This window comes from Polyodon spathula, chromosome 6 (genome assembly GCF_017654505.1).
Source record: "Polyodon spathula isolate WHYD16114869_AA chromosome 6, ASM1765450v1, whole genome shotgun sequence".
Lineage (NCBI taxonomy): Eukaryota > Metazoa > Chordata > Actinopteri > Acipenseriformes > Polyodontidae > Polyodon > Polyodon spathula.
This window is the reverse complement of record NC_054539.1, coordinates 2,670,191-2,697,961: the sequence shown is the minus strand read 5'-3', so window position 1 is coordinate 2,697,961 and position 27,771 is coordinate 2,670,191. Positions and strand designations below refer to the sequence as shown.

Genomic DNA, 27,771 nt, shown 5'->3' with positions numbered 1-27,771 from the left:
GTGAAGAAAGTGGAGTAGAGCACACGAGAGAGGATACACAGGTCGTGGATTTGTTGTTTTTCTTGATTTACAGCTATTGAATGTTTGAAAAACATTTGTTAATCGGGTTCTTAGAAAATGAAAAACGCTAATCCATGGAATACAATGGTTAAGTAATACTTTATGTGTGGTATTTGCCTACGAGACTGGCAATGATTGGTATGTATAGGGTTCACTGTATCTTAATATAAAATAAACTTGGTTATACAGCGTTTGTATTTTTAGCAGTATTAGCAATAAAAAGTATGTCTCTACGAGCATACGTGATTTTTTTATCCCTCAATATCGCGATGTGGAAATTATTAACGATATCGAAATCATATTAACATATCAATATTGGTGCCCATTATATATATATATATATATATATATATATATATATATATATATATATATATATATATTTTACAAATAAAACATGTCATTAGTAAGACAAAATAGCCAATACTCAAATCAAGTAATTACATACATTGTATAAATGATTAAATGTAAAATCAAATCAAATCAGAAATATGCAGCAATGGGAAAGAAAGATACTAGATTCACACATTAAGTACATTGTAACTAGTAACACAGTATCATCATAATTTGTATTTAGTAAGCAAGAACTATGCAAATACACAGTAATTAGAGACACTTAATGTGACATGTACAATATGATATTATTACAGAATGTATTAGCATCAAAAATATAGCCTTGTCTTTAAAGACACAAAAAATAAACTAGTGCCCCATGATCTGATGCCATGCTATTTACATCTTGGGCTCTGTTGTTGCTGGTGGTGTATCGAATGCATAGCAACTTAACCTTTTAAAAACATTTAAATATAAAATACAGCATTTATTTCCAGCAGACATATACAGTACAGATGACAGAAATATCTTTACATAACATAGTGCTGTGCTTGCTTTAGAATTGAACAGTGCTATACACTAATGCTTTAGCAGCTGGGCTGCCATATACAATAGTATGCTAAGGGGCCATGTCCTAGTTAGCACTTTATTTGAATTAAACTCTTCAGTAGGTTGCATTTATAAAGACTACTGAACACTGTAAACCTATGTGCCGAATCCTTCAGAAGCACATTGAGAACACACATGACATGCACACACAGTAAGCATTCAGAACAGTCTGTCATCACATTAGTTACAAACAGAAAGGGACTGGAAATTCATCATTCTAACTGCTTGTGTGTGATTTGTAGGCTTCACTTTTACTGTAACTATTGAGATCGTAATTAATATAATTTTGTATTATTATAGGAAAAAAGTCATAACACATTTGACAAACATTTTATGAATACAGTAGAACCTGTCATATCCGATCCTGTAAGATAAGATAGCCTCTATTAACCGTTGCACCTCTGGCATGTGTCATTTACACAGGCTGCTACCAGCTGAACGGTGCTGATGGAAACTGGGTTATGTAGTCATGTTCTTGATGCTGAATCACTGGGATCATTAAAGATCCACGACTGAACAATGTTTTGATATTAGACTCTAGAAACCGAACGACCTCCTTTCGTTTCTAAAATTGTTCTTGTGTTCTTACCATTGATTCTAAGGTGAAGCCTCTTTTTATTGTATGTGGGGTAGAAGCTTAGTAAATGTCTCTGTGAGTGTTGTGGTGTGAGCAGGTCTACAGCTCCCGGGGGATGACAGTGAAGGGCATGATGGGGCTGCTGGACTCCAGCTCGAGGGCAGTTAGGAAGCACTCAGCCGCTGCCTCACTCCTCCCCTGCTCCTGCAGCACCTCCCCCAGGCACCTCCACGACTCGTGAGATGTGTTCTGAGCCTGGACAGCGTCCCTCAGGACTTTCTCTGCCAGGCTGCTCTGGCCCATCCGGTTCAGGATCAGGCCCTGCCAGGAGAGAGAGAGAGAGAGAGAGAGAGAGAGAGAGAGAGAGAGAGAGAGAGAGAAACATGATGAAACAAGATTGCAGATATTGAGAAAAACAGTGAGGGAGAGAGGAGAGGGGGACAGGGGGGAGGGAGAGAGGGGGATGGGGAGCGGTTTCTGTGTAAATTCAAAAAGCAGCAGCAGGAAGGTAAATAACAACAAGAGCATGCGATTCTTGACGGAAGTCCTTCTACTCAGCCTTTCCCTTATGAAATTATTTAAATTTCTCAAATTCAGCAGACAAAAAGAGTTACTGTTCAAGAGCAGGGCAGTGTTTTACACCATGGTGCTTTAGCTGCCTGCAACATTGTTAATTCCGTGACGTTAACTAGTAGTCAACAAAGGGTTAAGACAGGTGGCTGATTATTAAAGGTGCCGCTCTCATTTACTTGTATTGATCTGGGGTTTGCTGGCTGGTAAGATCAGGTGGCCACTGTCTGTCAGAATTATGGCTGCAGCAGACACTGTATGTTGCCCTACAAAGCAGGCTGGCAGGAAGCCCATCAGGTGCCATGCAATGTGAGTAACACAGATGGATTTATTTACAATGCGAGTAACACAGATGGATTTATTTACAATGTGAGTAACACAGATGGATTTAATTCACTTACAGCAGAAAGTATTATATGAGCACCTGGTTTTTATCCCTGCCCCACTACCAAGCAAACCTAAAATATACAACAATGTTGTCCTAAATTAAAATAAACAAAAGACAAAACAAGCAAGAAGCCAACAGAGCTTAAACACAAAGGTGAGTATATTCTTACTAAAGGCTTGGTTATCATTGCTTTAAAAGTTAATACCCAGTACATCACAACCCGGGGAGTTTGGTATATAAATTAGAATGAAATGTAATTTGGGCAGACCGGCCTTTTGCTTCAGCAGCTTCCCAGCCATGGGTTTCCCTTCCCCTCAAGGCAGTGAGTGTTGTTTTGTCTCACTAGAGCATGCCAAGACCTTTTCAAACTTCTTTGCAAGCTTTTCCGAGGCTGGTAACTGGATTCAGTTTATTATCCTGTTGGGATGGAAGCCATTCTGAATGACAGACTGGAAACATTTTTCAAAATGAAATCACAGTGTTGCGGCGTGTTAAATCTGGCTCTGGGTTTGAGTCTGGCTCAGGTCAGGTGAAATGAGTGTGCAGGGAGGGAGGGGATTTTCAGGCCAGTATTGAGATGCACTTGCGTAGCTGTGAGGGGAAGCTCTCAGGTGCCTGCTGAATTTTAGACTGTGTCTCTAGTGTATTTTCAGAGGCACAGCGTTGCAGAGGGACAGGTGTACCTGGAAGTTAGACTTGATTCTGAAGGCTTGATTTAAAGGGTGCTTTATCCCTTTCACAGACATGTCAACCCCTAAGGGTTCACTCCAGTGAGACCCCTACTGGTGATGGATTGAGATTTTTGCACATGGCTGACATGTTTTTTGTCCCATGTAGTTCAAACCCCTAAACCACCTGCCTAGCTACACCACTGACCTAGAATTAAGGGCTACGCACACCAGATACGAACGACGCAAACGAGCAAATTTGTGGTGAATAAAGTATGCACACCGTAGCTAGTAGCTAGTCATGAAAACAAAATACTTTCTCCTTTTGTGGAAACGAAATAAAATAAATAAAACAAAGAAATAGACTATGGGTATACCCCACACCAAAAAAAAAAAAAAAAAAAAGAAGAAATTTAACGGTGAATGTTTATATGTAATCTGGTTTAACATGTACATTTTTAAAAAATACATCTACACGTATTTCTTTGTAAATACTGAGTTTAATATAATATACTTTTATCGATTCTCAGTTTTAATAAAATATTTTCAGTTAGTGTGTGAATGTGATTATTATTATTATTAGGTCGTCATTATTAAAATAAAGAAGCGTCATTTTACAGAAATAAGAAACCAGTGTTTCACACTCTCCGTCACTCCCCGACTAAAATGAAGGTAAAAGAGAGCTAGACATACCATCAATTTCCAATTGTTCTGCTATTTCTTGCCATATGGCATTCTTCCTTTTTATTGGCTGATTGGCTCATTTAGTATCATACAGAACATTATTATATTTTTCGACTTTAATAATTACATGTTCATTGGTGTCTATTTTTTGTATTTCTGTTGGTAATTTCTGTGTAAGCGAGACAGTGAAACTGACAGCCACTACCTTTGACCTCATTTCTGATTGGTCCATTGCAACGTGAACAGCGCATAGAGCAAACAGAAATAAAACAAACGTATTTCTACATTCGCCCCCCTTGCTTGCGTTGTGCATTTCTCCATTTAAATCAATAGTCTGAATAATTTTTTATTCACTCGCTCATGTCCGATGTGCATAGCCCTCTGACGAACTGAAACCGGGCAGACAACAAAAACCGTAAGAATCCATTACACGGACATGAGACCCTCAAAATCATGAGTTTCAAGGGTAAATCTTGAGACTTGACATGTCTGCAGGCCTGAATTACTTTTGTTTAGCTAAAAATGTTAAATTATAGAGGTGCAATCAGCACCCTAATTTCATATTCGATTATCATACAGGCATTTATCGATGATAATCGATGCACTGGCGTTTTATTTTTCAAAATAATAAACTGAGGTTTTTTTTTTTTTTTTTTTAAACAGAAGACCAATAACTAAAAACACTGTTGTTGTGCATAATAATTAAAAAATAAAAGCACAACTTGCATTCAAATTAGAACACTTTTTCCCTGATTTTCCCTGAACACTGATATTTTCCCTGGTGCATTCCTTGTACTAAATGAAGGAATTGGTGGCTGTCAGGTCCAGTAGAGATAACAATAGGCTTGTATATTTTAAAAAAATGTAGGTTATATTCAAAATAAAAACATGTATTTTAAAGAGCTGTCAAAGCTCCCGCCAAGCACTGATGGTTTTCACTTTTAAAATGTAATTACTGTGTGTGAAAGATATGCAGTTGTCCATTCTTGACTTCTCCTAAATACATATATTAAATATCCTGTGGCGTTTGAAAGGTAGGATCACAAAAAAAAGACAATAATTCCCTCTACCAAGAACTGTCAAAGCCATCACTTTGACAGCCCTTTACAATACATGTTTTTATTTTGAATATAACCTACTATATATATATATATATATATATATTTTTTTTTTTAAATATACAAAACAGCGCTTGAACAGCACTTCGGCAGAAACATTTTGATCAGAAAACTGCAAAAGCAGCAAGCTGCTGCAGCTCAACCTGGATTCAGTGCTACACAGAGGCTACATACACACACACTCACTGCAGTTGGCTGGACAATCATATTTACAAACGGCACACGCTGTGGTTGTTTGTTGTACACACTCTTCAGTTTCATTGCTGAAGTGAGTGCACTCCCTGTTTAAACAAACCACTGCACCCAGGCCATCACTACATGCCGATTGTGAGGTTGTGTGTAACAACATGGAGGCTGTGTTTTTCTTTATGCTTTTCGAAGAAAGCAGTGGTGTAGAGGTAAATAAAAAAAGTGGGTAATCACCTCTGTTTGGTGGAGTTGAACAGATAGATTCAGCAGAGATAGACTGAACATGAACAGATACATTGCTATTGGCCCTCAGCCAACCACAGCCCCCCATATAGTCCTTTCCCTCTCAGGTGCTGTTCAGACCAGACAGTGCGCTTCACGTGAACAGTTCTGTAGGGTCCTTTCGTGGGCTAGGATGAAGGCTACTAGCAGGTCCAGTGTGCCTAACAACAGAACATTAACAGAACATAAATAACCAATTGCAGAACACTCACACTCACACACAGACAAACACACACACACACAAACAGAACATGTAGTCCAGTGGCCACGCCCCCCTGCTCGTGCCATAATTCTGACTGAGAGCTCTCAGTTGTCAGTCTTGCTCGCAGCAACACAACACTGTTAAAATATCTTGTCTTTCATCTAGTATTTGCACATTTGTCATTTACTGAGAAACACACAGATGAGACGTTTGGTATTTTTGCAAAACCAAAAATACACTTTTTTTTCTTACAACAAAATATTATACAACTGTACTTTGATTAATAAAAAAGTACATTATATGTATGTACTGTTTATCATTGTTAAGAATTTATTATTCATCAATATTACAAAATCAACTTTGCTCATCAGGCACCTATATAACAATATATTGTTTACATATATTAATACTCTACTTCAGACTGCGACCTAGGAGCCCAGTGAGGTTCTAAAATGATTTCAGATGGCATGTGTTAACATATGACACTAAGATAAGGCCAGGACTGAAAGGGTTAAACTGCCAAGTTTAAAAAAAAAGTCATCAGGAAGTGGTGACTGAAATAGAAAAAGGTAAAAAATAATTCTAAACAGAAAGTAGAGTATATTAGTTAAGATAGCTGACGCCCACACTGAGATTCTCTTCAAGAGCTCATAGTGTTCAGCAGTATCAGGTGCAATTCCAGCCCTGTGTTCAGCAGTACCAGGTGCAATTCCAGCCCTGTGTTCAGCAGTACCAGGTGCAATTCCAGCCCTGTGTTCAGCAGTACCAGGTGCAATTCCAGCCCTGTGTTCAGCAGTACCAGGTGCAATTCCAGCCCTGTGTTCAGCAGTACCAGGTGCAATTCCAGCCCTGTGTTCAGCAGTACCAGGTGCAATTCCAGCCCTGTGTTCAGCAGTACCAGGTGCAATTCCAGCCCTGTGTTCAGCAGTACCAGGTGCAATTCCAGCCCTGTGTTCAGCAGTACCAGGTGCAATTCCAGCCCTGTGTTCAGCAGTACCAGGTGCAATTCCAGCCCTGTGTTCAGCAGTACCAGGTGCAATTCCAGCCCTGTGTTCAGCAGTACCAGGTGCAATTCCAGCCCTGTGTTCAGCAGTACCAGGTGCAATTCCAGCCCTGTGTTCAGCAGTACCAGGTGCAATTCCAGCCCTGTGTTCAGCAGTACCAGGTGCAATTCCAGCCCTGTGTTCAGCAGTACCAGGTGCAATTCCAGCCCTGTGTTCAGCAGTACCAGGTGCAATTCCAGCCCTGTGTTCAGCAGTACCAGGTGCAATTCCAGCCCTGTGTTCAGCAGTACCAGGTGCAATTCCAGCCCTGTGTTCAGCAGTACCAGGTGCAATTCCAGCCCTGTGTTCAGCAGTATCAGGTGCAATTCCAGCCCTGTGTTCAGCAGTACCAGGTGCAATTCCAGCCCTGTGTTCAGCAGTATCAGGTGCAATTCCAGCCCTGTGTTCAGCAGTATCAGGTGCAATTCCAGCCCTGTGTTCAGCAGTATCAGGTGCAATTCCATCCAAGTCTACCATCTCCAGATCACCAACAGGTCAAAGACACAATTGAAGTAATTACACAAACTGATCAGCAAATCACACAGACTATCTGGACCCATACTAACCCACAGTGAATTTCTATTCCACCTTCCTGGTCCTACATATTTCTGCAGATATTGTCTCAACATACCACAGACCTCTCTTGAGATCCTGGAGCACTCAGTTGTTTGGGATGTCATGTGATGTTTGAGAATAGGTGTGGTTTAGCGGGCCAAGCAATTAAACCGGTGGAGATTAGCAAGACAGGTAGCGGTGGAGATGTCCTCGGGCAGGTAGCAAAACTGAAAAAAAACAAAGGTACAATTCCAGCCCTGTGTTCAGTGTACTAAACGCCACTGCCAATCTAAAAAATCTGTATTATATCAAAGTTACTTTAGTATACTCACTTAACTCTCCAGAAAATTGTATTTTTGATTTACTTCTGGGCTTGTAAGTCACCTGTTACTGTTACAGCCATGCATGTCACCTACCCATCATCACCAAGGTAGTGAGACAGGGCTCTGAAATATATAGCGATCAGTGGACAAATACCACCAAATACATAGAAATCAGTGGACAAATACCATCAAATTTCAGCCCTGACTAGAAATTCATACATTCACAAAACAGTAAATCACTCAGAGCACTTTACTGACCCTGACACGGGAGTCCACACTAACAACGTGGAGAATTACTGGGCCTGTGCAAAAAAACAGTTCAAAACAATGCAGGGAACAATGGAAGAAATGATTCTGTCATCCCTTGATGAATTTAAGTGGCAAGAAAGGTACGGCTAAAACATCTCAGAAGTATTTTCTAATATCCTACATCATATAGCAGACCACACAGCTGTGCACAGGGCGGACCCAGCAGGTGGAAGGGGCAAAGGACAGCCATAGAAAAATATTTCTAAAATGAGCAAAAATAAATAAATAAAGCTTTACCATGATTATGAAACTCAATTCCAATCCAACTGTTGCCAATGTGGCATAGTATTTTTGTGAGGCTTAATAATCGCCACGAATACTTGTATCTGCTTCATTGGCAACAGCCAGATGAAAATCGAGTTTGAAATATGATTTTATCCTGCAGAAAGGGGTGGAGCAGTCAGAATTCTCAGTAAGTATGAAAAGGTGTTTGAAAATGTGCATCAACATTCTCAGATCGGAATGGGTAAGCCTGATTTTCCTGGCCCGCTAAACTACACTTATGCAACATGACCAAACTTTCCATCACAGGCATGAAACCAATGCAAATGTGGTGAAACAGGACAATCAGGTATGTTTTAACACACTTCCCACCGCTGGTATAAGAGAATGAAGAGAGGCTCATTTTTTTTTTATTTTTTTTTTTGCGCAATGTCCTGCTATCCTCCTTCAAGCTCAATTGCACCCGTGACAGATAGATATACCAAAAGGGCATGCCAGCGTCCTGATGCATAGCAACCACAACTGTGTATTATCTTTATTTGCATAGCAATTGCTTGTTGCTGTAGCACCAATCTGATTTTAAGTACAGGTTCCCTCTGTTTTTAGTGACAACTGTAAATGTGTATAAATGGTGTACTCAATGAAAAGCAGGACCCGGGGGACAGGTGTTCATGTTGTTAATACTAATAAAAAGTGTTAAAAAAGATTTTTAAATGCCTTGTTTAACACTCTCTTTAAACCTCAGACCTAGAAGGGAAAGTGGGACTTAACAAGCACCTACACTGATGGCTTCACATACACTTCATGTGCTATTGTGTACCATGGAGCTTATAAAGAGCGCCTGCAGATGATTCTCACTCAAGCTCGAGCCCTGCTGTTCCATTGATGTTCCTAGGTCAGCAGAGTTCACAGAAGGTCAGCTCGCTATGGGAAGACTCTTCCCCATGACAGCGCACAAAAGCTTGGCAGGTAACAAAGCCAAAGAAGCACTGCCAAATAAAGACAAACAAAATTCCAAAGAAACCACATGACGTAACTGAAGCTAAAATTTGAAACAAAAAGTTTTTTAAAAATTTCCAAACAGAAAAGAATGTGCTCCGATTGAGGAAGCCAGATATAAGTGTGCCATTGTTTTGGACAGACAGCTATTGTTACTGAGTTTTAAGGAAATAACAATTTTTCTAAACTCTTCTGTTACGACTGGGAAACCAAATACCACTCCAATACTTTAACATAACCTGGGCAGGACCATTTGCAGACCACAGGATTACCAGCAATAACAAATCATCATAGGATTCTCATTCCATTCGTAGGTGTACATATGGATATACCATTGTAGCTGCCCCTGAGGTACCTATGCCACCACTGCATTGTCACTGTAGTGCCAGTGCTGCACTGCCAGTGGAGATCAATTGGTAATGGAAGGCACACAGGCAGATTACTGAAATCTGCCAGATACTTCATCAGGCATTGTAATTATCGTTTTTATAAATACTGTATAAGATTATCATAATCTGTAACATCTTGTTTGTCCTAATAGCCTGTTTCACACATACAGAAGGACGTACTGGACTTAGTTATTTTGTAACTGCAGTGTTTCCTACAAGGAAAAACAAGAGAGTTAAATGCACAACCACTTAACATTGGTGCCATGCACTGAAATGAGAATTTGATAAACCACAACAATGTATGTTCAATATGAAAAAAATATATAGTTATCTACTGATGCAAACTAATATGTTGTATTATATTTTAATTAAATATCGCATTTTGATCAGAAGTGCTGGAGCTTGAAATATTAATTTTGTATCGCTAGAAAACTGAATATTGAAAAAGTCAGAGCTCCCCCCCTCCCCCCTCCAACTTTTGGACAAGAATATTCTAGACCTACTTTCATTTTTAGTTTCCATGGAAACCTCTGCTCAGAATGTTCCCAACAGGATCAAACAGCTATTTAAACTGGGTTTGCAACAAGAGGGAATATTGCACGGTTTTGATGGATTTTGTTAACTTTCAAAACTGCAAGGAAGAGTGAGACAGAGATGCTTCATTAACTGTTTGTTTGCAAGCCTGTAAGGTTGGCAGCACCTCATTTGGCTGATGAGGAACCATTCTAGGAGTGCACATCCTGTGTCAAACCAGAGCTGTTTCTTACAAGGAAACAAAAGGACAAACAATTCAAAGCAACAGCCATTCTTTATCTTTGTAGTAAGCAGTTTAGTATTTAAATCGATCTCTGTCTTAGTAATGAATCTGGGGGTTGTGTTTTAGCTTGTAGCCTGGTTATTATGAAATTTGGACCAGTGTTAAAGCTCTGTAGGGGCTTATAGGGTTAAAAGCTTGACTCAGCCATACTCTGGTCCAGTTTACAGTTCAAGAGACAAAATGAAAGAGAGTCTGGTTACGCAGATTCTCTAGTAATGCAATACAAGCACAACTGTTTAGATTGACCTCAGTCAAATAGCATGATAAACTAATGGATTGACATCAAGAAGGAAGAACTAGACTATATGGCAAACATTGCAGAGCAATATGCTGCAACCCTACTTTCCAACGAGTATTGGGGCAGCAGAATTCATTTGCCATCCATCTCACAAGCTTTGTAATACATCAACTATAATCCATTTTCTACCAATTCAAATGAATGAGCGGGGCGTTTTATTTTTCTTTGTTTCATCTGAAAAAATGAGTTTCGGCAATCTTAACTGACCAGACTGATACTGCACAGAATGCTGTCCTAGCTGTAGGAGAAGTTGTCCCGAATGTCTAATTTGTCCCCTTTGGCTAATGCTTTGAAATACAAATGGATCCAGACCTTCCAATATTATGCCCAAGCACTTACAGCTGCAAGTGTCCAATCCCAGGGCAGAAATAACCTACTTTTATAACCGCATTCCTCTTGCCTCAGGAAGGAATTTTCATTAGCCATGTGTAAGGTCAACTGTGCTCTGTAACCATGGGAGACCAAACAGAAGGAGTGCTTAATGAGATACACATTTGTTTCATTCAGATTCTGATTGGTAAACACAGCTATTGTAGAAAAAATTATTTGAACAGTGTGTGTAAATGAACGCAAGTCGTAGCGAGAAGCTGCACTAAAAGCAAAATCACATGTTGACTGCTCAGCCGGTGATAGCTAGTTATTTTCCTGCCTCATCGTAGAGTACGGTGGGTTGTGCTCATATAGCCTAACATGAAGATAATATAGAATTAAGCCATGTGTAACAGGTTGGCTAATGGGCAGGCAGGAATCACTGGAACAGCAGAATTACTGTTCAGCACATGTGCACTTTTATTGAAAATTAATAAATACACAAAAAATAAACAAGGTACAAACACAAGGTCTTCTTAACAAAGACATGAGCAGATGGCAGTAACACTACATGAATCCTACCCCTGAACTCAAAGACATGAGCACATTACAGTAACACTACATGAATCCTACCCCTGAACTCAAAGACATGAGCAGATGGCAGTAACACTACATGAATCCTACCCCTGAACTCAAAGACATGAGCACATTACAGTAACACTACATGAATCCTACCCCTGAACTCAAAGACATGAACACTTGACAGTAACACTAAATGAATCCTACCCCTTAAATCAAAGATATAAGCTCTTGACAGTAACACTACATGAATCCTACCCCTGAACTCAAAGACATGAGCAGATAGCAGTAACACTAGAACATAAGAACATAAGAACATAAGAAAGTTTACAAACGAGAGGAGGCCATTCGGCCCATCTTGCTCGTTTGGTTGTTAGTAGCTTATTGATCCCAAAATCTCATCAAGCAGCTTCTTGAAGGATCCCAGGGTGTCAGCTTCAACAACATTACTGGGGAGTTGATTCCAGACCCTCACAATTCTCTGTGTAAAAAAGTGTCTCCTATTTTCTGCTCTGAATGCCCCTTTTTCTAAACTCCATTTGTGACCCCTGGTCCTTGTTTCTTTTTTCAGGCTGAAAAAGTCCCTTGGGTCGACACTGTCAATACCTTTTAGAATTTTGAATGCTTGAATTAGGTCGCCACGTAGTCTTCTTTGTTCAAGACTGAACAGATTCAATTCTTTTAGCCTGTCTGCATATGACATGCCTTTTAAGCCCGGAATAATTCTGGTCGCTCTTCTTTGCACTCTTTCTAGAGCAGCAATATCTTTTTTATAGCGAGGTGACCAGAACTGAACACAATATTCAAGATGAGGTCTTACTAGTGCATTGTACAGTTTTAACATTACTTCCCTTGATTTAAATTCAACACTTTTCACAATGTATCCGAGCATCTTGTTAGCCTTTTTTATAGCTTCCCCACATTGTCTAGATGAAGACATTTCTGAGTCAACAAAAACTCCTAGGTCTTTTTCATAGATTCCTTCTCCAATTTCAGTATCTCCCATATGATATTTATAATGTACATTTTTATTTCCTGCGTGCAGTACCTTACACTTTTCTCTATTAAATGTCATTTGCCATGTGTCTGCCCAGTTCTGAATCTTGTCTAGATCATTTTGAATGACCTTTGCTGCTGCAACAGTGTTTCCCACTCCTCCTACTTTTGTGTCGTCTGCAAATTTACTGCATGAATCCTACCCCTGAACTCAAAGACATGAACACTTGACAGTAACACTAAATGAATCCTACCCCTTAAATCAAAGATATGAGCTCTTGACAGTAACACTACATGAATCCTACCCCTGAACTCAAAGACATGAGCAGATGGCAGTAACACTACATGAATCCTACCTCTGAACTCAAAGACATGAGCACATGACAGTAACACTACATGAATCCTACCCCTGAACTCAAAGGCATGAGCACATGACAGTAACACTACATGAATCCTACCCCTGAACTCAAAGACATGAGCACATGACAGTAACACTAAATGAATCCTACCCCTGAACTCAAAGACATGAGCACATGACAGTAACACTACATGAATCCTACCCCTGAACTCAAAGACATGAGCACATGACAGTAACACTGCATGAATCCTACTCCTTAAATCAAAGATATGAGCTCTTGACAGTAACACTACATGAATCCTACCCCTGAACTCAAAGACATGAGCACATGACAGTAACACTACATGAATCCTACCCCTGAACTCAAAGACATGAGCACATGACAGTAACACTAAATGAATCCTACCCCTTAAATCAAAGATATGAGCTCTTGACAGTAACACTACATGAATCCTACCCCTGAACTCAAAGACATGAGCACATGACAGTAACACTGCATGAATCCTACCCCTTAACTCAAAGACATGAGCACTTGACAGTAACACTACATGAATCCTACCCCTGAACTCAAAGACATGAGCACATGACAGTAACACTGCATGAATCCTACCCCTGAACTCAAAGACATGAGCACATGACAGTAACACTAAATGAATCCTACCCCTTAAATCAAAGATATGAGCTCTTGACAGTAACACTACATGAATCCTACCCCTGAACTCAAAGACATGAGCACATGACAGTAACACTGCTTGAATCCTATTCCTTAAATCAATGATATGAGCTCTTGACAGTAACACTACATGAATCCTACCCTTGAACTCAAAGACATGAGCACTTGACAGTAACACTACATGAATCCTACCCCTGAACTCAAAGACATGAGCACATGACAGTAACACTAAATGAATCCTACCCCTTAAATCAAAGATATGAGCTCTTGACAGTAACACTACATGAATCCTACCCCTGAACTCAAAGACATGAGCACTTGACAGTAACACTATATGAATCCTACCCCTGAACTCAAAGACATGAACACTTGACACTAACACTAAATTAATCCTACCCCTGAACTCAAAGACATGAGCACATGACAGTAACACTGCATGAATCCTACCCCTTAAATCAAAGATATGAGCTCTTGACAGTAACACTACATGAATCCTACCCCTGAACTCAAAGACATGAGCACATGACAGTAACACTGCATGAATCCTACCCCTTAAATCAAAGATATGAGCTCTTGACAGTAACACTACATGAATCCTACCCCTGAACTCAAAGACATGAGCACATGACAGTAACACTAAATTAATCCTACCCCTGAACTCAAAGACATGAGCACATGACAGTAACACTGCATGAATCCTACCCCTTAAATCAAAGATATGAGCTCTTGACAGTAACACTACATGAATCCTACCCCTGAACTCAAAGACATGAGCACATGACAGTAACACTGCATGAATCCTACCCCTTAAATCAAAGATATGAGCTCTTGACAGTAACACTACATGAATCCTACCCCTGAACTCAAAGACATGAGCACATGACAGTAACACTAAATTAATCCTACCCCTGAACTCAAAGACATGAGCACATGACAGTAACACTACATGAATCCTACCCCTGAACTCGCTTTCAAACAGTCTTGATCTCAATAAGAAAAAAAATGTTTGGCAGATTTTTTTTAGCTGGACAAAGCTAATACAAGTGACAAGAATATAGCTAATATGTTGTACTACCAATCCAGCTACCAAACAGTACCTGTGTTTCCATACTCTTCGTAAGCAGCTCGGAAAGGGCCAGATACCTGGTGACAGTCACTAACTTCCTGTACGCTGCACTGGTCAAGATAGCTTGTATCTGTTTGAATTTAAAGAAGATTGAAATTATACCCTGTGTTTAAATCATAGTAAAATGTGTTAAAGCATATCACAAATAAAATAACCAGATATCACGCATCCATGTCACTGGGATAAAGCCTGGTAAAGAACATGGTAAATCCACAGTCTAAGCAAGGGAAAAGCTCAGGAAACATCAGAACCACTGTGTAAATCACATTTTTCACGATAAGCTTTGATGAGGGAAGGCAAGAGACTCAGATCCTTCCCTTGCATCTCTCTATCAGCCACCAGGCTAACTTTTGCAACAGGAAGTTGTGTGACAGGTAGCGTGGCAACTTGTTAAAGGCAGGGAGTGGCTCTTCCTGGAGCAGTCTGACAGGAACACACTGCCCCAGAGGAAGAGAGACAGACAGGGGTCTTCAATCACTCAATCACGTCAAACACCGCAATATAACACAGCACAGACTCCAGCTACACGGGCTTGCTTTGGAATTCTACTTGCTCCCATTAGTGTTTCAAACATGAATTATCTATTTACAGTCTGGGCTCACTCATCCACGATTCATGTACACCCGACGACGAGAGACATCACACTTTGGTGTAGTTTGAAACCACAGCCAAACAGGTCTCCACTTGCTGTCTATCCAGAAGATACAGATCTTCTAACGAGATATATATATATATATTATATATATATATATATATATATATATATGGAGAGAGAGAGAGAGAGAGAGAGAGAGAGAGAGAGAGAGAGAGAGAGAGAGAGAGAGAGAGAGGGTTCATACCAGGGCAGATGCTGCTGTCACGTCTGTTGATTTAATAGAAATAGCATCGTCACTTAAAATTCGATCTTCATGAAGCTAACCAGAATAATTAATTACAGATGGGATTGCTAGCTTCTGCAGTGTCTACGGGTGTTTAAGGCTGCGTGGCAACCAGCAGAGCCTTAGGAACATTTAAAGAAACAGGCAGTACGACAAAGGAGGCCAGGGCCGAGCTTGGAGGTTCTCCTAGTGATAGTCAGCACTACCAGAAAATAAGGCGGCCCTTTTTCTATCTGTACAGCACATCAACCTGCAGTTCAGTGAGATCATTTTTCCAAAACCAAGGGTTAAAACTGGTCTTTATTTGTCTTTGTAGGACTGCATTGATAATGCAACAAGTTGGGTATGCAATAACACGCTAGGGTGGGTTAGTTTTAGGTGCCTCTGGCACTGTATTCTGGTTCTCTAGAGTGTGCTCAATACACAGGTACTGCAGATGTCCACTCCTACCTAATTAATGCCAGTGCTTTCCCAAATCCCCATTGATGAGATGCACTGAACAGACACCTGTTGTTTACACACTGCACCCTGCTACAAAAGATTCATCCATAACTTTAAATATTGAATGATATTAAGATAAAAAAAATACAGAAGGCATTTCTGCACAATCAGAGCAACTAAACTATCTGACAGCTTAAGGGTTAATCAGATTATCTTCCTCGCTCTCTGTTTATACATGTATGGATTTGGATATATAAAAAGATCTCTACTGAATACTAAGTGATTTAGAAAGCATGCAATTATTTTCAAGGGCCCTCTCCCATTAACGAAAGTTAATTAATGTCTTTCCTCTGTCTGTGCTGCAGCCATGAAAACAATCACAGACAATGTAGACACCAAATGAAACAGCAAGAAAGACAGGGGATAATTACATGAGAACTGAGAACTGCCATCTCAACACTGTTGACAACACAGGGAACACTGGAGGTAAGCCATTCATCACATGCTGTGTTATTACATTCTAATGAAACTGCTGCTCGGAACAGCGGAATGAAGCCGAACAGCAGCGAGTGGGGCTGTGCTCCAAGTCACACGTTTAACCTTGACCTCAACAACTCACAAATCGTTTTACAAAGATGTCAACATAACAACAATCCTCTAACCACTTTCTTTGTGGACGCTTTATAATTAAGCGATGTTGTACCCAAATCACAAGACCTGTTTCACTAGTGTTGTGATTGAATCTACTGTGTAAACATCAGTGAAATAGAAAATGCAGTATATATCAATTTAAAATGTGTAACTAAAAACAAATAGGTTAGGTTGTGATTGTTATTTTTCATCAGAAACTCTAATGCTTTAATAATTGGTATTTGTACAAAATTATATTGTATGTACACATATGAGATAACGGATTTGACACTTCCTTATGATCCATTTACATCAGAAATATACATGAAACTTTCATACATAATTCAAATACAGTATATGTTTTAATATGAATAATTTATTAACGCTTTCATACATGAAATACAACATATAGAGTAGGAATAAGGAACACCAAAATGGGTGATGGCCAGAGCTTTTTATTTCTGTGCTTAAGCTGTCATCTCTTGAAGCAATGGGCCTGGCTCGTCACACTTCCCCTGGTAAACTAGCCCATGCATTTCTAACTCAAATACAATTGGTTCCCTCCCCCCAACGGGTTGCGGGGTCGCAGGTGGACCCCTTCTCTGCTCTTTCATTTTATTTACTGAGCTCTGCTGCAGATGCTGGCGAGACAGCTGCATGACAACACTAATGATAAGGCTGTAGGCATATGTTACATCACAGATTTTAAAATACCCAAACGCCCACTGAAGCAAGGAATAAATGTAAACAAATGTATATTAAAAAAAGAGACTGAAGCTGTACATCCTTATACAGCACCACGCAATTGAAATCTTGCACTTTTTTGTATATTTGTTTCCTTATTTTAAATAAAAAGTACAATAGTATAAAAACTACATTTAGACAGCTATGGTTTTCTTAACGTTTGCTTGTATACGGCTACTTTTACTGCTACTGCTGCAGTACTACTACTAGCACAGGCCCTGGCTCAGTGGGGCTGAAGAACACATGGGGTGTAATAAGCAGGTGCTCAGCACCCACACCACCAGGTTTCATGTAACAAAGGTGATTAATGATCTGTCATGTTAAAAACATTGTCTTGAAATCAAGCTTTCAAAACGCAGCTAAAATGAAAAGGTCCTGCACAGTGCAAATGCATTTCTCAGACCATACCAGTGCAGTTCTGTCAAACTGCAGTGTGGACGCTTCACAATGAGAACTAATGCAGCTGTTAAAGTAAAATGAGCATTAATGTATGTGAGTTCATTAATTATCGTAGTAATTCATAGTTATTTAACCCCCAACTCCACAAACCAGTCCCCCCTGGCAGACACAAAAGTTGATGCCTACTACTACTACTAATAATAATAATAATATAAATAATAATAATAATAATAATAACACATTGTAATGATACATTGTAATCTTCCTGTGTGATCCATATGCATATGAAACATTCATATTTGAAAAATATGTAATATTTTCATACAGATATTATGAATCCCATTTGATTTGGTTGTTATTCGTCCTTTTATACGCTTACACACCACACTGATGTATCACAATAACTTATCCATCAAAATGAATGGGATTCGTTTCCTTGTGACTTTGGTTCCTGTGCATCAGCAATAAGCTCATTAATCAACAGTCATTAATCAATCAATATTCAGCACAAAGTAATTAAAAAAGGTACTCATTACAAGGTACATATCACCAATAACTGACAGGTGTAGCCAGATCTGTTGGTAGTCCACTGAGCCAACAACAACCCCATTATATTATCTGATAATCAGCTTTTCCGTGCTTGCTGTGGTAGATTGTAGGATACTGTTTACAGTAAGTACAGCTGACTGCTTGTGTAACATCCCTGTGTTCAGTTTACTGTGTGGTGTAATCTCTGTCGTGTGAAACATTTTGTGATGAATGTAGAAGGAATTCAATAAAAGCCTGTGATTACCTGCACAGCAAATCAAAAGGATCGGAATTAGTTCTTCGTGCAAGACATTATACACCTGAGAGACAATCAATACATTTACACCCATGGTGCCTGAATTACAAGTTTTATTATTAAACATTGCTGTATAAAATACCTGCCAGGTAATATTCAATCCTCTCTGTCTGGACTGCTTCCAGTTCAACATAAAGGCAAATCAACTCCACGTTGCACATATTGCACAGCTGATATAACCAAACGCTATTCAAATGTAATCCTTCTGGTGGCTCCTAATGAACACCCAGCAGACCTATAAAGAGCCCCTCCTGTACGATAAGGTAGCCGCTTAGCAATGCTGGTTTGGCTATTTCCGTGTGAGCTGTTTGACTGCAGCTGCAACAATTGAATTCAAGCTTCAATCTTGTAAAACCTGGTTTTCTCAACCTCTGATACGCGCACTGGGGTGGAGGAAGTGGTTTATGCAAGCGATGAATTACAGATGTAAAGCATTCAAAGCTACCAATGTTATGTTGGCTTTCAGGCATTATCAAGTGCTGAAAACAGTTGCCAAGCTGTTCAAATGTTATGTTAGTTCTGGCATTGTAAAAGCCCTGGGGGTTTATTGTGAAGCATATTACATTTGCTTATAGTAAGATCTCATTTAAAATGATAAAGCACACTAGCTATTCTTTATTTATTTCTTTCCCACATTGTTCTTTTACTAAATAGATTGGTCAATAAAATAAAAAAAGGTTGCCATGGTAATGCTAACTGCATTGAACATATTTACTGTCAAACACAAACAAAAGCAATCTTGCTCCTAACCCTCTAAAATCTCACAGCTGGTAATATGAACAAGCGAAATCAACATGCAACCAGTCCACACTGAGCAAAGACACTAGTAAAAACCAGCCCAAAACCACTGGCATACTGAGACTGGTAAATGCTGGATGTATATTGAGCAAAGAGCAAAGGTTCAGCTTTTCCGAGTTCAGAGTTTGTGGTGGCAATAAATGAATGGGGTTAAGAGTTTTGTACTGGTGAAGAAGTTATTGAGCTGCTTCCGTCGGAGTCTGACCTCCGGCTGAATCAATCATCCAGTCTGGAAAAACAGGCTGCTGTTGCTAAGCACCCTCTGTGATGTTTGTTTATCTAAACTGTATTGTATCGTGTTATTGCAGCATACCAGGATTTGGAATCCCAAGCAGCTATCAGAAAGATTCTGCTTGTCATATAATAAACAGATGCCTATGTGCTTCCACTATTCTTTCTAGCTGTCTGTTTGGTTAGTTAGACAAGCTACAAGCTCAGCAACAGCCCTTGTGTGAGTTGATTTGAACAGTTTTATGTTCCCATTAAAATAACGAAGTGGTTAAATAGCCCTTTTATTTAAAATGATGAGTTACATCAGTTGTGTCTGGTGAGCTCACTCAACTGTACAGAAAGCTAACACTGAACCTCTCTATATATAGTCTCACGATGTGGGCTGAGGTACAGGTTTAGTGTAGCCATTAGTCACTCATAAAGTGAGAATAAATTATAATTCAGACCGCATGCCTGAGAGGGGTTAGTTCTCATTGGTGTGTATATATTGGTGCACAGGGTATAAATTAGGCTATGTAGCACGAGTGATTTAAAATGTATATTTGTATTTAGGCACAGGGATTGCACAATCACTTCACTTGCCAGGATTCAAGTGAATGATTAATTAGCAATTGAGTCCCGGCAAAGGTGTATACATAGAGGCACGAATCACTCACTGGGGGTTGGGAGTTGGGTGTTCAGTGTGGATAGAACGGGAGAGAGAGTTGGGAGTAAGCTTTAGACAGATTAATACATTGCTATTTGTGTTGGTTTTATACCGGGGTGATGCTTGTTTTATTTAGTGTTTCTCCAGTCTTTGTTGTGTCTGTCTGTTTTGGCCATTGTGCTGCTTTGTTTGTATTTTGAGTAAGTGTTCTGTTTTGTTTAAACTTTTTATTTATTATGAAATCTGTGCACCGGCGCATTCATTACCCCAGTGTTGACCTCCATTCATTTCCTGGCCTGACGTTACCGTTAAGCCACCCAGGTCACACTGGGGTCAAAAGTGGATGCAGGTTACCCTGGAAAGTACTTGGAAGCCTGTAGCCTGGTTAGCAAATCCGAGGACGGACTTGAGGCTGGCAGGGGACAGGGTAGCATGCATGGAGGTAGGTGACGCAATCAAAAATGAAGACTAAAGCCCACTCTTTTGTACTGCAGTATCGGCACTATGCTTCAGAGCGGGAGGTCCCGGGTTCGTGTTCCATCTCCGCCTGTGAGAAGCCCCAGCCTGCGGGAAGGTGTGTTACTATATATATATATATATATATATATATATATATATAATATATATATATATATATACGTAGAACCTTGGGTGTTCGACTGCTTTGTCCTTTAATTAGGCATCTTCTAACAACTTCTAAAAAGCCTAATGCATTTACCATATGTGGCTATGTGTTCTTTTTCTCTTACTGTTTTAAACGAATTGAAATTTTCACATTGCAAAAGCCACTGAGTCACTGTTTCTCCTCCATTATGCCCTGTACCAAGGAATTTTCCAATATTACAACAGCAAGAGAACATTCAAAGAGGAGATTAAATGTTTAAGAGATACAAATGGCAAAATCGTAGAGGAAGAAAAAAAAATAGCAAATATGTTAAATGATTACTTTTCACAAGTTTTTACAAAGGAAGATACTGACAACATGCCCCACATGTCATCCAGTTCCTATCCAGTTTTAAATAACTTTAGCATAACTGAGGCAGAAGTGTTAAAGGGACTAGGAGCTCTTAAAATAAACAAATCCCCTGGGCCGGATGAGATCCTCCCAGTAGTACTCAAAGAAATGAAAGAAGTAATTTACAAACCGCTAACCAAGATCATGCAGCAGTCTCTTGACACAGGGGTGGTACCGACAGACTGGAAAATTGCAAACGTAATACCGATCCACAAAAAGGGAAACAAAACTGAACCAGGTAACTACAGACCAGTAAGCCTGACTTCTATTATATGCAAACTTATGGAAACTATAATAAGATCCAAAATGGAAAATTACCTATATGGTAACAGGGTACTGGGAGACAGTCAACATGGTTTTAGGAAAGGGAGATCGTGCCTAACTAACTTGCTTGATTTTTTTGAGGATGCAACATCGATAATGGATAATTGCAAAGCATATGACATGGTTTATTTAGATTTCCAGAAAGCTTTTGACAAAGTCCCGCACAAAAGATTAATTCTCAAACTGAACGCAGTTGGGATTCAAGGAAACACATGTACATGGATTAGGGAGTGGTTAACATGTAGAAAACAGAAAGTACTGATTAGAGGAAAAACCTCAGAATGGAGTGTGGTAACCAGTGGTGTACCACAGGGATCAGTATTAGGTCCTCTGCTATTCCTAATCTACATTAATGATTTAGATTCTGGTATAGTAAGCAAACTTGTTAAATTTGCAGACGACACAAAAGTAGGAGGAGTGGCAAACACTGTTGCAGCAGCAAAGGTCATTCAAAATGATCTAGACAAGATTCAGAACTGGGCAGACACATGGCAAATGACATTTAATAGAGAAAAGTGTAAGGTACTGCACGCAGGAAATAAAAATGTACATTATAAATATCATATGGGAGATATTGAAATTGGAGAAGGAATCTATGAAAAAGACCTAGGAGTTTTTGTTGACTCAGAAATGTCTTCATCTAGACAATGTGGGGAAGCTATAAAAAAGGCTAACAAGATACTCGGATACATTGTGAAAAGTGTTGAATTTAAATCAAGGGAAGTAATGTTAAAACTGTACAATGCACTAGTAAGACCTCATCTTGAATATTGTGTGCAGTTCTGGTCACCTCGCTATAAAAAAGATATTGCTGCTCTAGAAAGAGTGCAAAGAAGAGCGACCAGAATTATTCCGGGCTTAAAAGGCATGTCATATGCAGACAGGCTAAAAGAATTGAATCTGTTCAGTCTTGAACAAAGAAGACTACGTGGCGACCTAATTCAAGCATTCAAAATTCTAAAAGGTATTGACAGTGTCGACCCAAGGGACTTTTTCAGCCTGAAAAAAGAAACAAGGACCAGGGGTCACAAATGGAGTTTAGAAAAAGGGGCATTCAGAACAGAAAATAGGAGACACTTTTTTACACAGAGAATTGTGAGGGTCTGGAATCAACTCCCCAGTAATGTTGTTGAAGCTGACACCCTGGGATCCTTCAAGAAGCTGCTTGATGAGATTTTGGGATCAATAAGCTACTAACAACCAAACGAGCAAGATGGGCCGAATGGCCTCCTCTCGTTTGTAAACTTTCTTATGTTCTTATGTTCTTATGATATTCCTGCCACTCAGTTCAGATAAAACCCACTCACTTCATTCACATCTCACCTTCATGCCCCCTTTCTCTTACTTCAGCTGCAAAACTGCCTGACTTTCACATCTCCTCCTACCCCTTGGCACAGGCATGGAAGAGAGCCCTTGTTCACAGTACACAGCAGTCTTCTAGAATTGTGCCAAGGCAAGTCCTGACCACAGCTCATTTATTATAATAAAGAATACATATTTTGAAAAAAGCACGGTGAAATCCTTTTCCCTGTTATGGAAGCACTGAGAAGCAGGGGTGAACCACATTGCAAAAACTGGCCTGGAACCAACATTTAAAGGATTAAGATGTACATAACAAGAAAGTGGTATGCACTGCAGACTATAATTCTCCCTGAGCTAGAGAAAAAACCATGCAGTCAAAGGTTAAGCTGCACCATCCACTGTGATGAAGCTGCTGTCAAGTGACTGCTCTACTGGAGAATCCAGCAATGAAAAAATGAGAAGTATCCTGATGAACATCAGCTCACAGCAGCAGTAGCCTGGCTGACCCTTTGATGTGATTCTCAGAGACTAACTCTCCCTCTGCTGATTTCATACTGTTAACTGTGTGTGCTGACAACGTTGCATGTGGAACAAGAGGTTGCCGTTCAAATGCTAATGTTTATAGGACAGCTACAGTGAGTGATGATGCCTGCGTGCATGCACTCTACCGGTGAAAAGAGGACAGGCTGCTGGATTAAAGGGAGGAGACCAGAGGCTCAGTCTTTGTAACTGCGGATGGTGACTGTGTCTGTTGTATCCCTTCTATTCAAGCTCAACAACATATCTTCATAAATGGAGGAAAGACAGCTAAACAGAGGGGGGCATTTTCATCAGCTGTGTCTGAATATAATAATGAATACTAACATATTTCTTCACAATCAAATCAATCACAGCAATATCGCTGCCCCACATTTCCTTTGTTCTTTGGATGTTCTTTGGTAATACACTCATTGGGCATTGTGACAGAGTACACCCCGCCCTTGTGTTTATTGTACCATTTTGTATTGTTATTTTAATGTACGGTTTTGTGTTTGTTTAAAAGAGGGGTTATTATTGTTTTACAGCACGGATGGGGTTAAAATCCCACATTCAGCTAAAACTGGTGCTTAACGTGGTCATTTCCCAAATTCATTAAGTAATTACTAATTGGGAAATGGCCATGTATATAAAAGCAAAGCAGTCACTAAGAGTGTTGATGAGAGTGGACAGGAGGAATGAGACAGCGGAGAGAAAGTGACAGTAAGATTAAATTTAAAAATAATCTGTTTGTTTGTCTCTCTTTATTATTTGTTTTAGCCAACGTGCCTTTTGTGTTGTACAGTGTTTGTTTTGTTTAATCGAGCCTCTTTGTTTATTATTTAAAGTTTATTTTGTTTGCTCAATACGAGCTCAGTTGCGACTCATCCCTGCAGTAGTTGTGCCTGTGTCTTCCTTGTCTGACATCATCACCAAACCACCTTGTCCACAGGCACGTACTGCTTTTTCCAGGTACAGCACTGATATCTATCACTGCAGTGAAACTGACCTACAGTTCAGGAAGTGATCTTGAATTTGGAAGTGGCGTCAGATTACATCAATCCACATGGGTTCAAACTAGCCCTTTATTAGGGTTCAAGCTATTTGGAGTCTCCAGGGATGGCTGAGGTATTTGTAAGTAGATAATATCTAATGCCAGCAAGACCTTTTGGTTTATGAGCCATCACAGATGCAGTTTAGCTCGACTGTGAGCGGTTCTCAGTTTCAGAGAGGGGTTGTGTTTTTTAAGCACTGTGTCTGGAAACGAATGCATTGAGGAAGAACCTTTTCCTCATTATTGGGTCTGATCTAATTATCGAAGAAGCGCATTAATAAAAAGCCACAGTTCATTAAACCATCTGCAGCGCTTTGAAAAAAACTGATAAATATTTAAACGCTTCTCAGCTCCGCGGAAACTTTTAAGCAAATATTTGATGCAATAAAAATGAGCTGCACTTAAGATAACATGACTAGAGTGCAGCTGCAGCGATAGGAGTTTTTATCAGCCGTTTAAAGGTATTTTCCTAATTCCTACTGATAGCCCTTATTTGAAGATGTTTAATGAGGTATTTGAACAACTTCCGCAGTGTTCTTCTTTCAAAGAGACCCAAAGCTACTTGGAGGAATCCAACCGTAATATCTTTATCAAAATAAGCTTATAAATATGAAACATGGGTGCCAGAAGACCCAACAATATACAGTCTTTGACACATCCATGAGTTTAATCCCTTATAAAAGTTTCCCATAGTAAAAGCACAGTGAAAGCATGGTAAAGCATAGGTAAGCATAGTAAATGCATAGTGTAACTATAGGGAAAAGCATGGTAAAGAGTAACAATATCAAGTTCAACTTTTATAAAGGATGTATGCCAGTTAAATAATATACCATAGAATGCAAGTGTAAATTGTTGCTGGAGCTGCTGAGACTGATACACAGTGCAGGTGTTATGTGTGTGAGGATTAGGGCTGTGTAATCCAGAGATGTCAGGAGATGTACATCTTCAGGTGTAATGTGTGTAAGGATAAGGGGGTATAATGCAGAGATGTCAGGAGATATACATCTTAAGGCAAAGGGAGGAGAAGGCACCAACTCTACTGGTGGCATTACAAGATATAGGATGTCTTTAATGTTCTCTGGGTTCAATCAAAGGAACCCTGCTCAAAAGTGGAACTCAAGTTATTCCCAGTTCCTTCAACCAGAATCTATTTCACTTACACCTTTGCCAATGAAGCATTGACTAAGCTCTGAATGAGCTGCTACCATCTAGGCGATACATAAAGGGTTCTTACCCTTGCTGGACTCGAACCCCCTCCACGAGCAGAGTGCATTGTCACAGTGTAATCAAAGAGCTGTGCAGAGGTTTGAGCAACACCCTGTGGTATCTTGCGCATAAAACTAAAGCTGGCGGAATCTAATAAAAGAATATAAATACGACCCTCCCAGATTTACTTAGATTTATTTTACTTTAGATTTTTTATTTGATAAAACGTTCCAGTAAAAACGGGCTGGTGCTAATGGTGCAATATTGTCTTCTGCCCCCCGCACTGCACTGCAATATATTTGTCATACTGTCTGTACCCAGCTCACCAGAATACATTCTCTTGTTGCTAGGCAATCCCTTAATGTGACGGAAAGGCTGAAGTAATATGAATAATGTATTTGCATTATCTAATCAGCTGGAAACGTTTCCTGGATGGTAGGGTTTTTGCTATATGTCCTGGTGACTAAGGGAAGATTGAGCATGTCCATGCAATCATGGGAGAAAAGAATTACAAGCGAGGACAGGTCATTCAGCACATCAGTACTCAAGTGATTCAACATCAACAACATGGCAAAGTAACCCTGTGTAAAGAAAAGTCTCTGTCCTAAAGAACTCCAATTGTTCCCTATGGTCCTGGTTTCTGTTTTAAGTTTAAAGTATTGGCTGGGAAGGGTTAATTTCAGTTTAGTTTCCCTAATCAATCAATGTATTTATTATCCACATTCAAGCATCGAGTAAGGATGGTTTACCAATATACTAATAGTATGAATAGGGGGCTGATCATAACAGAGGGAGAAGCTCAGGTGGTCTTCTTATTGAAAGGGAGTGAGAGAGAGTGACTCTCATGGTACACTGGAGGAATTTTACTATACAGGAATATTGCTGGAAGCCACACACCTTGCATTGGTAGGTTTGCTGATGTAGACAAGCTCAATGTCTGGTTAGTCCTGGACGGAACATTACTCAGCTGGACTTGCGGAAAGATGTTGGTTCTGCACTCCAGTGTCTTCTCTAACAGCAAGACTGGGAAGACACAGCAGGGCATGACAACCATGTAACTCTGGGATCCATATTAGGGTCTTTTTTGTTATTTCTTCTGTTTATAAACTGCCCCCCACCCTGCTGCTTGTTCATCACCTCAGTGTTTCATGAATGCTGATGGCACTCTGTGACAGAAATACAATGAGTTCTGGTTGTAAAGTTCCCTCTTGACCTGTGAGGGTGCTAAATAGAGAAAGGAGAAGTCTCTGGACGGGCTGGCCTGTCAGTTCATTTCTGAGGTCGGGAAGTCGGTCAGCCTGGAAGGTAGCGAGAGACTGTTGCAGGAATGTATTGATCTGGAAGGTAAACCTTGGTAGCAGCTGCAAGCAACAGACGCAGCTGCAATCGTTTACCAAGAGGTCATGTGGGATAGCATAAAAGGGGCCAGTGAAACACTAAAGGCCAGCACTAAACCGGATCATCTCTGCACTTTTCACTCACTGTCTTTAATAAATTATCACCCACCACAAGCACTACAGCACGCACCCGGACTGGTGACCATGTCTTGTATTATTGTGGAGTGGATAAATACTGTTTTATTATTTTGGTTGTGCAGAACCGTTTGTGTAAATAACCTCCATGCTTCACGCATAGGTGTGTATTGCAGGAGGTTTATTGTTTTGGTCACCAGACCAAGAATTACAAAATAAAGTCTCTCTAACTGGATTACAATTGCCTGCCTGTGATTATTCCTGAACTGCATCACCCATCACCTGTACACAGTCAGCAGCCACTTTGCCACACACTTGTAATGACACCCACAATCCTGGTGATACTTACTGCAGCAGTCACAGTGAAAACGATTGAGCTGGTGGACGTTGTACCTTTGACAGCAATTAGTGTTATATTATAAACCGCATAGCTGCTGAATGTTGGCATGGGTCAACTTTCTTGCTACAGTACAGATTAGCGTCTGGTCTAGAATGTATTCTTAATTAAGCGCTGGCTTAAGAAGTATAATCAAGACATGACAACCTGACATACAAAGAACCCTACCATGACTGTAGCTCCAAACTGAACAGCATG

The 27,771-nt window shown here is 39.9% G+C and overlaps 1 protein-coding gene across 1 annotated transcript in view; it reads right to left on the bottom strand.

The window, feature by feature from the left end:
• Positions 1 to 560: 560 nt before the first annotated feature.
• Positions 561 to 27,771, bottom strand: part of LOC121316625 (tetratricopeptide repeat protein 7A-like) — a 118,625-nt gene continuing 91,414 nt past the window's right edge. Inside the window, 1 exon segment of the mRNA XM_041251666.1 lies at positions 561 to 1,900. Coding sequence (XP_041107600.1) covers positions 1,679 to 1,900 — 222 coding nt within the window. The 3' untranslated portion in view covers positions 561 to 1,678.